Source organism: Vicugna pacos, chromosome 5, assembly GCF_048564905.1.
Source record: "Vicugna pacos chromosome 5, VicPac4, whole genome shotgun sequence".
NCBI lineage: Eukaryota > Metazoa > Chordata > Mammalia > Artiodactyla > Camelidae > Vicugna > Vicugna pacos.
This window is the reverse complement of record NC_132991.1, coordinates 3,550,076-3,565,485: the sequence shown is the minus strand read 5'-3', so window position 1 is coordinate 3,565,485 and position 15,410 is coordinate 3,550,076. Positions and strand designations below refer to the sequence as shown.

Genomic DNA, 15,410 nt, shown 5'->3' with positions numbered 1-15,410 from the left:
TGTGCTATCATTTTAAGGGATAATAAAAACTGTTAACATAATTATCCTAGGGGTGGGATAAAATCATGCGAATACCACCAGTAAGTAACAACCTTTTATGGGTCACTGAGATGATTTATAATCTTAAAGCTTCAGATTTTAGCCTTATCTGCATCTGAAAACGAAAGAGTAATTAAATCCATACTCAAAAGACTCAGTGATTAATTTCCACCTCACTGCTTGCAAAAATTAAAATGTTAAAAGTCATCTTCACAGTGGGGCTCATACCTGGATACTGGCGAATGGTGGACACAGAGCTGGTGATTGGGGTGTAGGTGTGAGCAGCCAGTGGGTATGCAGAAGGTGGGTACGTTGGCAGAAAGTACTGGAACTGAACAGGAACAGATGGTCTACAGATGAAACACAGACAATATGAACTCAAACGGTCTATTTTCCTATTCACCTTCAGATGATCCTACCCCCATCATCCTCCTCCTCACACTTTTAACCACCACCCAACATTTCCCAAATTGTGTCCCAAACATTATACCACAGGACACAGACTTGGAGAGAGTAATATTTAAAAAAATAAATGGATACTATACGTAATTACATCAATAAATGTGAAAAAATATACAGAATAATAATTATCAAAACGGACTCAAAAAAACCCAGTAATCGGGGGTGGGGTATGGCTCAGCGGTAGAGCGTGTGCTTAGCATGCACAAGGTCCTGGGTTCAATCCCCAGTGCCTCCATTTTAAAAAAAATTTAATAAGTAAATCTAATTAACACCCCCCCAATAAAAATTTAAAAAAAAAACTCAGTAATCAAAAGTTTTCCCTGTTCAATTCCACATGAAAGACTCTAAGCTCAGATTGCTTTTACTGGTTAATTTTATCAAACATATAGACAACAGATAATCCCAAACTTACACAAATTGATTCAGAGACCAGAAAAATGAGAAAAGAGATCTAACTTATTTTTTGAACTTAACATAGCCTTAATACCAAAACTGGACAAGGAGTGTGAGATAAGATTATAAACAAATCTCACTTTCTACATCAACACAAAAATTCCTAAATAAATTGAATTAAGTACAATATCAAATTAAATACATCATGATCAAGTAAGATTTCTCACAGGAGGATAGGAATGCTTCAATATCAGAATTTCTATTAATGTTTTATATCACAGTAAAAAATTAAGAGAACAATTGTTGGAAACTTTACGAAAGATATACCAAAAAAGGAACAGCGTTCAATACTTATTCGTGATATACATGCCTAAGAAAGCAGAAATAGAAACAAACTTTGTTCCTCACACTGGAAATCATATCTACCAAAACCTGTAATGCAATTTCAGAAGAACTTCCATCAGGTCGAGAAGAAGACCAGGATGCTCGCCATCTCTGCTCTATTCAGCACCATATCAGAAGCTCTAGCCAACTGTTAGAAAAACACAGGTATACAAAACGGAAATGGAAAAACTCCCTTATCCCTCAAAAAAACTGTCTTTATTTGCAGACATCCACATAGGAGAGCCAAGAGAATCTATAAACTTTCAGAGCTAACAGGCAGCTAAAGTGGGTGGACACACGGCCAGTATACTGAAACTTACTAAGCATTTCTATGTACAATAATAATCAAACAAGAGTACATATAATGATTAAATTCTGAAATCACTTCAAGTGCACTTCACCAGGTTCTCACTGGAAGAAGGGAGATACAAATCTGGAATGGGGGCAGGTAAGGAGGCTGAACCAGAAGCACCAGAATGTACTGGTTTTTAAAATGCTATGTCCCTCCTACCTCTGCCTGCTGGAAGGGCCAGGAGAAAGGACAATCCAGTAACAACACAGAGCTAACACCTAGACTGTGGCTTCTAAACGATGAGAAGGAGCCAGTGCTCCTTAAAGGGATGGCAGGTTCCAGGGCTCAGACAGACCAAGTGTAGGGGGAGCCGCCAGTACCTCACTGTGCTGAGGAGGCAGGACGGGCGAGAACGACCAGGGCACAGCAGACCCACAGGAAGGGTATGAAAGGGCTCCCAGAGACTAACCTGGAGACGATCTGAGCACCTAAACAGATGACAGTCATGGAGTAAAGGAAACCAAATCCATGAGCTCATGCTGATTTTAAAAAATAAAACACACAACACAGTAAATGAATGGGGACAGAGATGAGTAAATTTCTTTACTTCGGAATGCCAACGGATAAATGTGGAAGTGATGGAAAAAGTCACCATGTTGCAACCATCGGATTGCAACAAGCATCAACTGATTCAGCCAAGAATCATCCACAGATGCTAAAACCACTGAGTGAAAGCTTACGGGGGAGAGGATATTAATAGTCTTCAGGTAGGTCGGCACAGATTAGTTACTTACAAAGGAGGATGCACCTTTACAGTAGAAAAATCCGGCAGACGTCACCCTCACTAAGTAAGGAATGTTGACACTGGAACAACGTGAGCTCTCCGATGTGGCACCAGTGAGACCACCACCACACCTGAGTGGTACTTGCTCCCAAAATGCACAGCCTGCATCTAACTGCGAGGACCAATCTGACAGGCCCAAACTGAAGAATATTCTACAAAAACAACCAGCCGATCTGTACTCCTCAAAAATGTCAACGTGTGAAACAGAACGGAAAGTTAAAGGATTGTTTCAGATACCCATACTGTGGTTACATAAAGAACAGCTTTGCTCTCTGGAGGTGAAAATGGAAATACTTAGGGATGAAGGGTCACGATGCCGCCACCCTTACTCTCAGAGTAAATCAACCAGAAATACGCAAATCAAACAACTGGATACTAGGAGAAGACCCGTGTCAAGGAGAATGACGGAATAAATACAGCACATTTTCATAAAACTGAAATGGAAATGACAAAGTACTACCTTCAGGGGCAAATTCGAAAATAAGTAAATATATGCCGTATTTGTAGGACAATGTATTTTACTGAAAAATCAGGACAACGTGACACAATGGGACACATTCCTTCCTACCTATTGTCACTTCGGGTTTCCATGGCCACGGGATTCGGAGAGGCTCGATGGCCTGAAATGGGAATCAGGCTACTCCTCTCTGCAGGGTAATCGGGTTGGATCCGAGGAGAAGTGTGTGTGATCTGCTGAGGCACCACCTTAGCTACAAAGAGGAGAAAGAATCCAGTTACGTTACTCTCACGCGCCTTCACTGGTGCGCCGACGCATTCCTAGACAGCAACCGTCTTAAGAAGGTAAACGGTAATAAGAAGCCTGCATTCTTAGTTTTCATTAAGATGAAAAATGAAAGATGAGGATACATGATTCAACAGAATTATTTCAATGTAATAATCCACTGATACAACCATTCTGTTATTTGTCGAAGCAGGGTTCATTTCAACATGAGGACTTCAACAAAAGTATCAGCCACCAGGTCCCTTTCCCCTGACCTGGCTTCTTGGAGACCTTTTTTAATTAATTTTTTTATTTTCTTCTTAAAAAAAAATTATTTATTTCTTTTGGGGAGAGGAGACTTTTTTTCCTTTTTTTTTTTTAAAGGGGGGAGGTAATTAGGTTTATTCATTTAGTTATGTTTGGAGGAGGTACTTGGAGATCGTTTGTTTAAAAAGGAGAAAACTTAAAAAAAAAATCCAACAAAAATTTGAATATAGAAACAGCAAACACCTTAGACTCTACACCAGCGCACACACCTGGTAATATGAAGCTAATGAGATCATTTCCATTTCCAAGTCACAGTTTCCTCGTCCGTGAGGAGGCCTTCTCTAGATAGTTGCTTAATTTCTAAAGTCTCCCGAAATGTCCTGTGATTCTGCATAATTTACTTTGTGGCAAAATTAAACTGACCATGGTTTTCAAGTTTAATCTGAGGTTCAAAGCTGGCTCTCCTCTACAATTTGCAGTCAAATCTTGTTTACAAGGTAGAGCTGAACCCTTCTTACTGATCTGTGTGTTAACGCTGTGACTGGGAACCTGAAAAGGAGAGCTGTGACCTCAGAAGACAGAGGGACAGCTGCCATGTAGGTAAAGACCACTGACATGAGAGACTAGACTGATGGCAACCCATCGCCAAAGCGCAGTGCACTGCACACCGGCAGGCAGGCAGCACACACCCCAACAACGCCCAGCGGCTTCCTGGGGGAGCCGCTGAAGTTTCTGCAGGATGAGGGGTGGGATGCCAGGTCGGCTACTGAGGATGGCACCTCCTGGCTCACACAGAGAGAAGCCGGCATGACATTTCCCATCAGCGGGAAGCAGAGAGGGTGCTGACTAAAAAGCAACTTAAGTCTTGGTTTTTCACTGAAAAAGCCCGTAAAAGGTAGAAGAAAACAGTGGGAATGTGCTGTCATCTGACAGAGTAGCTGAACAGAGGTTGGTGACCACACACGCTTTTTTTTCCAGTTAAAAAAGCCATTAATAGGGAGGGTAGAGCTCGGTGGTAGAGTGTGTGCTTAGCATGCACAAGGACCTGGGTTCAATCCCCAGTACTTCTATTAAAAAAAAGTACTACTAATAAATAAATAAACCTAACTGCCTTCCCCCACTGAAAAGAATAATACTGTTTTAAAAAAAAGCCATTTATCCTCAATTATTAGGGAAAAAAACTTTACAAAAACATAATGCAGAAATCATAAGTTAGGGCTATTTCCAAAGATAATCCCTGGTTTCTGAAGGCTGTGATCATCTGACTCTGCTTTTTCTATTCTGAGACCACCATCTTGTGTGGAGAAAACGAGGATGGTATTCTGCTGCGGAGGGGCACTCACTGCAGGTGAAAACCCTACGCTCGTGGTTAATCAGGTTTTTCCCCTTTAATTCTATTACATTCCTATTAATAACAAGGAATTAATAACATTTCTATTAATAACAAGGAATCGATAACATTCCTATTAATAACAATGGCTGAATTTAAAATTTTATCTCAGCTGGAGAAAGCAAGTGACACTTAGAAAAAGCCACTGAGGTGATTTTAATGTATCTCTTATAGCCCCATCTTGAAAAATCAGTGCTCTGGACTTAATATCAGGTTTCCCTTCTCAACTGAGGTACTTTTGTACAGGAAATCCTCTTATGGTGTAATAAATATTTGGGATACTATCAAAGAGGAAGACAAAACTAGAGCATAAACCTGCCGGAACTTAGACAAAACCAATCACATTAACTGGCAGATGTTATATCTGAACAACCCTGACAGATGATTTTCGTGTCTACAATTTAGGGAATGGTTAAAACTCAAAGGTAAAAGAGCTGGGGAGACACAGAGTACAGCAGCACAGTAACTCACGGAAGGCAAAAAGCTGGCAGTTTAAGCCAAATGAATGAACACTGTCTGCTGGTGCTTTTTGTGAGGTTATTTCACAGTGTTACTCTGAGGAAGACAGTGACATTAACAAGAACTAATCTCTGAGTAATTCTTCACAGAGAGAGTTCCAGACAAAACCAGAGAGCCCCTGTAGGGTACACGGCCCCTCTTTACTGGTCTGATTTTCTTAGGAGCTATAGATTCCCTGGTGAGACTCTGGACTATAAAAATGAACAGAACAACCATGGCTCTGACTTTACAGCACTGAGGGGAATGGATGACACTGCAAAGTACAGCCAGAAAATGGTCTGAAATGACAACACAGAACGATCAATGATCTTTTTCAAGAAAAGCACATCAATGCTGAAACCACACACACACACAGTAACTTCACAGATGCGAAACTGAATTCAGACGGTGTGAGAGAAGTCTGCTAAAAGCCTTAGCTGGGGCTTAGTATCAACTTAAGGGCTGGAATGGCCCAGTGATCTGAAAGAGAATAAGGGTGTCCTGGGTCCTAACATTCTTCTGGAAAAGTGTCCTGCAAGTTTGCTAAGGGGGTGGTGATGCTGCAGCCCATCTCCCAGGCAGAGGAAGCAAGGCGGGGAGGGACCCCCAATGCTGGGACTCGGCCAGCAGGGGAGTCGCACTTCTGTGTCTGGCCATCAGATTTCTGACAGTTAAGGGTGACAACGTATCCTCACTTCTACATGTGCAGTCTACTGAAAATACGGTGGCTGCCCCACATCTCTGGGAGTGAAGAACAGGCAGATAGCACACTAACAGAACCAAGGCACAGGTAACATGAGAAACTAAAACCTGTGACTTGAGGTTACAGAGGGAAGCATTCTGCCTCACAGCCAGTCTCTGCTGTGACAGGAGCCAGCAGCTCCCAGGTAGGTGAGGGCAACCTGCGGGCCAGACCCTGCCCACGCCTGCTTCTACTTGAGCTAACGACGGGTTCACGCTTTCAAATGGTTGAGGGAAAAAACTCAAGAGAATATTTTGTGATACATGAAAATTATATGAAATTCACCCTATCATCCAGCAAACACACTCCTGAGCATATACCTGAAGGAAACTCTAATTCAAAAAGATACATGCACTTCAATGTTCACAGCAGCACTATTTACAATAGCCAAGACATGGAAGTAACCTAAATGTCCATTGACAGATGACTGGATAAAGAAGATGTGGTATATAAACACAGTGGAATGCTACTCAGCCATAAAAAGGGATAAAATAATGCCATTTGCAGCAACATGGATGGACCTGGAGAACATCATTCTAAGTGAAGTGGGCCATAAAGAGAAAGAAAAATACTGTATGATAGCACTTATTTGTGGAATCTAAAAAAGAGAGACACAAATCAACCTATTTACAAAAACAGAAACAGACACACAGACATAGAAAACAAACTTACGGTTACCAGAGGGGGAAGGGGGTAGGGAGGGATGTTGGGAATTTGGGATCTGCTGATATACACTACTATATATAAAATAGATAAACAGCAAGTTTCTACCATATAGCACAACAAACTATATTTAATGCCTTGTAATGGCCTATAATGAAAACAAATACAAAAAATATATACGTGTATAAATAAATCACTATGCTGTACAACAGAAATTAACATATTATAAATCGACCATACTTCAGTTAAAAAATAATAAAACTGAAAAGCTTTTTAAGAAGGAATTACATGAAATTCAAATTTCTGTGTCCGTAAAAGTCTTACTGGAACCCAGCCAGGCCCATCTGGTTACGTATCGCCCAGAGCTGAGTGGCTGGGGCACAGGCCCACGAGGCCTGTAGACCCTACAGCGCGTACTACCTGGCCCGACGGGAAAAGCTTGCCAATCCCTGCTCTTGGTCATTTACAGTTTGCCTGCCAGAAACTCTTCAAAGAGTTTGTCATTTCAAAGAATTTTTAATACAGACATTTAAAAGGGGAATAAGCAAAGCCTAGAAGGAATTTTAGGATGGTTGTGAAGTATCTTGGATGGCACTCAAATCAGAGCCTCAGGTTTACACTCCTTCCCTCGTTGCATTCCTTCTGAGATTTTTCCTGAACGATCGATCTATCAGGGAACAAGCTCTCTTCATTCCAGTCCTCGGATTCTTTATCACGTCTCATGCTGCTCTTGTAAAGTCAACTTACTTTTCTTAAAGGTCCACAGAGAAGAGGTAAAGTTTGATAAGGAAGTCAAAAGTGCCATTAAAATAGCTTACTTTGAGCTCTCCAAGATTATCTTCTCTTCCTCCCCCTATCGTCAAAATGCTGAATCTGTATATCAAATACTATTGCAAGTTGGAGGCAGTATTGCTTTGCAAATCAACAATAAAAATCGATACTGGCCACCTAAGTGTACCCCCAGTCAAGGGGGCTGAAATATTCCTCATAAGCCTCTGTCTGCAGGCTGCACTTACCGACCGGGATGTTTGACGTGGTCACGGCAGTAGCATGGGATGAGTGTGAGGGCATTGTCATGGTAACGATGGTACTCGTGGGAGCTTGTGTGTGTGACACAGATCCTGGAACGAGAGAGAGGGAAAGTCTTCAACAGTGGCCTCTCTGCACACATTATGGATGCTCCCAAACCCGAGAAAAGCTCTTGGGAAGAGCTACGAGAATTTTTCTAGGCTAATTCTCATTCTCTGACTGAAGCTGAGAAACGAAAAATTAACCCAGGATTTCCGGCTCCTTCCTCCCCGGCAGGTGGCGCAGGGCTGCCCGCTGACTTACCGGCCGTGGTGGCTGAAGGAATCGTGTTGGTCGCCAAAATAGGTGCCACTGTCGCTGCAGCCACTGGGGTGCCAGTACTGAAGATGGTTTTCTGCGGGGAAACACCCCACAACAGAATTACCAACGAGAACATTTCCCACTGAATCTAGTTGAAAAGCAATCGCGCTTTCGATCAGAACAAGTTTTGCCCGATCCTGCCTTTGCCCCGGGGCAGACAGGCAGTGCCCCACCTCTGGTTTACCTGGGCCATGGTATGAAGCTGCTGTTTTGGCGTCCCCAGAGCAGGGTGAGAAGGCAGTGTGATTCTTGTGGTCACGTCCCGAGACTGGGCAGGACGCTGAATACTAATTGCTGCAGACGGTGGGTGCTGGATAGACAGAGTGGGCCGACTGGAAAGACAGAAAAGACACTACGATTTATACCGTGTCTCCAGACGCAGCGCAGGCAGTCCAGGCCACTGGCTACCTGGTGCTGGATCACAGTCATGGGGTTTTATCTATTCACACATCTGTGAAGCCCGCAGGTGAACCAAGGAAGGAAACGGCCTGCTGGGTTTCTCCCAGAAACTGCCAGAAGCTTCATTTTAAAAGTGATTAGAAAAAAAAAAGGACACTACGAACTCATCTACAAAACAGAAACAGACTCCTAGACATAGTGAACTATCTAATGGTTACGGGGGAAAGGGGATGGGAAGGGATAAATTCAGCAGTATGAGATTTACAAATGTTCACCACTATATATAAAAATAGATTTAAAAAAAGTCTCTTCTGTATAGCACAGGGAACTATGTTCAGTGTCTTGTAATAACCTTTAATAAAAAAAAAAGAAAACGAATACATGTATGTATATGGATGACTGGGATGTTGTGCTGTACACCAGAAACTAACACATTGTAACTGACCGTATTTCAAAAAAAAAAAAATAGGATGAAGGTGTTCCTTGAACTGAATAAAGAAACCCTTAGTCATTCTCAGGGTCCTTGATACAATTAACCAGCACCCTCTGACAATCTTGAGTTAAGCCTTATTATGACAAACACATCACTCTGTGGACCAAGCTGGAGATATACACCAAGGTTCTAACTGTTACAAGGGAAGATGACAGACATCCTTGATTCACAGCTTAACCTGTGACCCTTGAAGCACTGACCTCCATCCCCCAATTCATATCATACCTTACTACATGATAAAAAGTCACATTTATGATTGCCTAATAATTGGAAGGGATCTCAACCCAGACGGCATGTCAGCTTACCTGGTAGCAAGCTACTGAAATTGCCAAAATGGCAAGAAAACTTGACAGTACGTGGAAGTAGACATCTCAAGTCAGAGCCATGAACATGGGCTATTTAATAAATGATGTTGTAAAGACTACATGGCCATTTGGAAAACAATAAAATTGGATCCATAATTCACATGGTACACCAGGATAAATAAGAAAATGATGAAAGACTTAGTGGAAAATTAAAAAGTATATAAGGAAAAGAAAACTCTTTTATAACCTTGAAGTGCAGGAGAGCTTTCTAACAATTAAAAGCTCTCAAAATCCAAAAGCTATAAAAGATCAATAAATTTGACTCTATGAACAAAGAAGCAAAACTCCTAATACAGCAAAATAAACTACAAGAAGAGTAAAAAGACTCAGAGATGAAAGTGTAATCTTAACATACTAAGAGCTCTTAGAAATCAATGAGAAAAATAGCAACCCAATTAAAAAAAACAAACCAAAAAACAGGCCAAGGATATGAATAACTAGTTTGCTAAAAACAAAACACAAATGGCCCCTTAACAAAAGAAAAAGATTCTAAGTCTCACTCATAGGAAGAGAAAAGCCATTTAAGATACACTGAGAAGGTGGTGGGGGGTATAGCTCAGTGGTAGAGTGTATGCTTAGCAGGCACGAGGTCCTGGGTTCAATCCCCAGTACCTCCACTAAGTAAATAAACCTAATCCCCCCCCAACAAAAACCAAACTAAAAATAAATTAATATAATATATCACAAAATACATGGAGATATCATCGTTCACCTATCAGATTGGCAAAAATAAAAAAAACTGACAGTGTCCTCTGTTGTTCCAGTTGTACAGAGACAAGCATTTTTAAACATTCTGGACGGAGTGTAAATTGGTATGAACCCCATGGAAGGTAATAAGACACAGGTAATAAATTACACCCATGTATACCCTCTGATCACTTTGGGGACTTTATCCTACAGATATTCTTGCACACGTGCATACTGACGTTAAGTATAAAGTTATTCACCGCAATACTGTTTATGATAGTGAAGTCAAATCCGTTCATACAAAGGATCAGCGCACTGCTACTAAAGGAATGATGAAGCTCCAAGTACTGAAATGGAAAGCTTTCAATGTGTGTTGTTACACGAAAAAAACCAAAGGAGAACATGTGAATTATGAGACTAACACGCTGCTGGCTGCGCTGAGAGGCAGCTTAGGAATACATGAATTAAACAATCTTTTGGGTAAAAAGGATAAAAATGAAGAGCTGCATTTGAATGTGCCTGTATTTAAGACACATTGGAAGGATACCCTGAAAGCTACTAACATGCTACTTTAGAAAGACAAAGAACAGAGGCCTTGGTAGCCGGCAGATAAAGTGATACTCCCTACTGTCTATATTTTTACGGTTTTCTACTTTGGAACCATGTGAATATAGATTAGGAAGAAGAAAACATGAAAAGTTGAGCTGCACAGGTGAAACGTGATTGGGACTCCACGTAACCAAACTAAGCAACGGTTTCCTCTCTCAAAATGTTTTAAAATCCGACCTGCTGGGATCTCTGTGAATAAAGTTTATAAACTGAATAGAGGATGGTTTTCTCCCTACAGAAAGAGAACCAAGCAGCTTCTCATTCAAGGTCAAAGGCAAGCTGAGAGCCTGGCCACAGGTGCAGCGGTGACGCGTGGGGGAACTCACGGAGGAGAGAGCCTACGACTGGAGCCTGGGTTGTGAATAGTTGATCATACAGGTCACCAAGTACAGCGCTGTGAAAGCCACCCACTCCCAGGACTTACAGCGAACAACATTCAGAGAGACACATGGAAACTTAATTAAAATGACAACATATTTGAGGATGGCTGAATCTAGTTACGGGAACAATTCTGAAGATACCTGTAGCAAAAAAGAGTGCCAACAGAATCCTCACAAAAGGATCTCCTAAATTCAAACTTCAACGTGCTCATATTTTAAGAGGTCCCGCTCATCCAAGAATATACCCCCAAAAGAATATTTCTTAAGTATTTAGGTACATTAAATGTTCCTAAAAGAACAGTCTTTGATTTTCATTTACTCTAATGAAAAGTAACAATATTTACATAATGACTTACATGTCAGGCATGATTTAAGTGCTTTATATATTAGTACTGATACACATATTTAAATACTAAGGTGCTTTTACACATTAATATTTACATATAGAGGTAGGCAATATTACCATTTCCTAGGTGAGGAAACTGAGACATTCACTCTTTGGCCTATCACTTGCACGTCCAGGAATACACCCTGACAGTACACAATCACTAACATGCAACAGCCTATGCCAAAAGGTCCATCAGTACACCCATAAGCTAGGGTACAATGCGGCCAAAAAAAAAAAGAGTAAGATAGATATTTCCATGCACGGATGATCTGGAGTCATCTCCAGAATATACTGTTAAGAGAAAAATGCAAAGTGTGACACAAATACAGAAATATGATATACTGTCTTTTCCGTGTGAAAGGAGCAGAAACAAGGGAAGTGTGTTTATCTGTGTGTACACTTATTCTCATAAAAAGAAATCCTTAGGGGGACTCCTAAGAGGCCAAGTCAGAGAGGAGTAACCTGGTGACCTACTAGGAGCAGATGGCCACTTGGAAGGGGACGGGGATATTCGTGAGTCATCTTTTTATAAAGCTTTGGATTTTGAACCAAATCAGTCATTTACATATTTTACAAAATAAAATCAAAAAGCAAATTCTAAAATTAGAAACAAATGTAAACAAATAATCCTAACTGTATGCTAAACGACAATAAACACCCACTGGAAAGAACCAGAAAAGTATTAACAGGCTACGAAGAAAGCCGAGGAGCAAGAATATTGGAAGCTGGTACCCAAGGGACAGGGATGAGAGCGATGACAGCTCCTCACTGTGCACCTTTTTACACATTGCTATTCTGGAAGCAGGTGAATATATGTTAGGAAAAAGAAAATGTTACTGCATACTCCACAGAGGAAAGAATCACTTCAAGTGACTTTTGGACACATTCCCTCTGCTTAGTGGGATCTAGTCTGAGGACAAAAACCCAAGTAGTTACATTAATGTCTTTGGAAAATGAGGTTTTCAGTATAAGAGAAAAAGATGCACAAATATAAAATCTAAGAAAAAATGTGTAGTGTTAAACTTCATTTGGAAGTATCAGTACGAAATATGACTATCTTTACATACTGACTACCTCTGTCCACAGAAAGGGCCCCAAAGCAGTGATAACCCAGAAGCAAGTCTACTCCTAGTACCTAGATCTTGGGTTCTAAATATCATCCTCCACTGAAAGGAATCAAGGATTCTTAGAGAAATGGCTGATTTCAAGACCAGAGAAGCAGAGGAAGTAAAAGGAAGCCTGATTCACCATGTATTAGAAAGGATGTACTTAAAGACTTTATAGGACTCATCAAAAGGACCCTTGAGCCAGTTCAAAGGGGTTTTCATGAGCCAAATTTAGGGCAACTTAAAGAAAAAGAAAGGGATGTGGATTAATACACATGGAATAAAAAAATCCCTGAGTACACAGTAGCAACTCCTGCCATCCCCCTTCCCCACAAAAAAGATCAGCTGGCTGGAAAGTGCTCCCAGATCTGTTGTCTTAATCACTATACTATTTCTCCCAGTGATCGGTTTTTGTAATGGCCTCATGTAAAGGTGACTCTAGGGCTAGAGACCCAATTTAGAGACTTGACAGATACAGAAAATAGGGGTTCTCTAACAACAGGTGGACTCATGACCATCCTCCAGTATTCATTTGGGTCCTCGTCTGACTTTGTAAACTGACTATAACTCAATAAAATTAAACAAACAAACAAACAACAAACCAGGGGGAGATGGCAGTAAAGTGGAACCTGGACCCTGACCAGTTCCAAGATCCAAGAAGTAAGGCATGAATTAGGAATCACAGAGACACAGGTAAGGCCCACATGGGAAACGCTGTATGGTGAACCCAGGAAGAGAAACTGCCATTTGAGCAGTGTATGCATCTTCACCGGCAGGAGAGACATAGCCACCAAGAAACCTCAAAACCAGGATCCTGAGTCATTAGGAAAATTTCTCCTAACCCAGCATATAGCTCAGCCTCCAATTATAATTACAATCAGTTGACCCAGAATAAATCCAATTCATTGAAAGATGAGGACTCAAAAAGGAACTAGAACAGGATCTATTTAAAGAAGCTACAATAAAAAGGTGGACAGAAATGAGGAAGTTCACTATAAATGCTCCTACTAAGAGGAAATGGTGCCATGAATTAAGAAACTTAATGACACAACTGCTTCCACAAAATGAAAACACAAAGCAAAGATGTCAGAGCTCATTGCCAAGTGATGACAAGAAAACAAAAGAAGGCAAAATCAATGGGCAGAGCTCAAGAGAGAAACAAAAGAAAAACCCATCTGTTTCAGGAATGAAGGCAAAGCTGAAAGATGAACATGAGGCACAGTGCTGAAAACACTGTCAGGGACAGAGAAAATCATGAAAAATATAAGCAGAGCCAAAAGGGGAAAAAAATCGTTTAAAAGGATTTAGATAAGGAATCATGCAAAAAGATCCAACAAACACATTATTGGCTCCCTGCCAACAGAATGGAAAAGAATGAGTATATAAAGATACTACTCAAGAAAATTTTTCATAGTTTTGTGCTACAGATTAAAAAGGCACGTCAAGTTCCAGAACAAACTGATACACATTGATCACTATGAAACACATCCTAGTAAAGTTGCTGAAATTCAAAGATAAACAATCTTAAGCAATCAGGCAAAAATATCTAGGTCTTTTTAAGAGGTTAAAAAAAAAATCAGGCTAGACTCAGACTACTGCACAGCATTATCCAGTTCTAGAAAGCAGAGGAAAAATACTTATAAAGTACTCATGGAAAGATTACAGAAACCAAAAAAATTCTGTTAGCCAAACTACTGCTTAAATATAAGAATATCTGAGAAATGAGTCAGAGCATGCAAAACCTCAAAATATTGGTTCCATCAGCCCTTGACGAAAGTAAGAGAATAAATTTCATTTACCTAAGTGATGACAAAAAAACCACCACCACCAAAGAACTGGCAGACAGGATTGAATCCATTTAACAGAAGGAGTAAGATGTACCACTTAAATATTTTGGAATGTTCTATCTTCTTCTATGCCTTGAATCAATTTAATTATTGGTTTATCTGGTCTTTGAGAGCTTTGCAGAATTTAGTGAAACTGGCTGGGCCTGATGCTTTTCTGAGAGATAGTGCTTTGAAATTTTTTTCTATTTTTTTCTATGGAAATTGGTCCATTTAAACTTTCTATCCCTAGAATTTAAAGGGAGTTAGAGGTTAGGAATTTATCATTAGAGATACTGCAAATAGAAAAATCATCTGATCATTAGGGTTTTTGTCTGTTTAATTCCCTAGTGTATTTCTAGGGCCTAGAGCAGTGACTGGCACGTAAGAGGCACATAGTGAGTATCTGTTGTAGGTGTGAATGCTGAAAACATCCGACAAAATTTAATACCCATTTTTTTGTATATGTGCTGCTGAAGTGAGCGCTAATACCCATTTTTTAAATTAAAAACTCAATACACTAGAAAAGACAGATAACTCAACAACATGGTTTAAAAAAGTCTAACCCTAGTTTTCACTGTATACACATTTATACCTTTTGAATTTCATCCTGCCATCTGAATAAATTAGTTTTTTAAAGGCAATACAAAGTTAACATGAGTAACACATAGTCTATTTTATGTTAGGTAGTTGGGTCTCTTTGTGCCTCAGGTGATATATCAATGACCAAACAGTAAAACGTTCTCATTTTATTAAAGAGGGGACTAAGGGTCAGGGAAGGTAATCAACTTGCCTAATGTCACACAGCTAGTCAATGACAGAGCTGGGGGAAAGTTAAGTCCCAGGCACTATTCTTCATTTCAATGTTACCTTCTTCAGAGTTCTTTCTGTTCTAGGCCCTCTTCCTAGTTGGACTCAGATCCCTAAAGCTTTACCAGTAGCCCACAGGCTGATGACTTCATAACTCCTTGTCTTAGGCACAGACAGCCTTCAACCACCTATTGACAACAGCCTTCTGACTGTTCCACAGATAAACTCAGCATCCCAAGACTCAGCCTTCTCTCTAAAACCTGCTT

The 15,410-nt window shown here is 40.4% G+C and overlaps 1 protein-coding gene across 11 annotated transcripts in view; it reads right to left on the bottom strand.

Annotated features, from left to right (window-relative positions):
• The window catches only part of SAP130 (Sin3A associated protein 130), a 72,963-nt gene that overhangs the window by 41,753 nt on the left and 15,800 nt on the right, over nucleotides 1–15,410 (bottom strand). For all 11 annotated transcript variants that reach the window (XM_072960780.1, XM_072960781.1, XM_072960777.1 and 8 more), the window contains 5 exons: nucleotides 8,269–8,416; nucleotides 8,028–8,118; nucleotides 7,712–7,816; nucleotides 2,983–3,124; nucleotides 268–389 (listed from right to left, as the gene is read on the bottom strand). In XM_072960780.1, coding sequence (XP_072816881.1) covers nucleotides 268–389; nucleotides 2,983–3,124; nucleotides 7,712–7,816; nucleotides 8,028–8,118; nucleotides 8,269–8,416 — 608 coding nt within the window. The remainder of the gene's footprint in view (nucleotides 1–267; nucleotides 390–2,982; nucleotides 3,125–7,711; nucleotides 7,817–8,027; nucleotides 8,119–8,268; nucleotides 8,417–15,410) is intronic.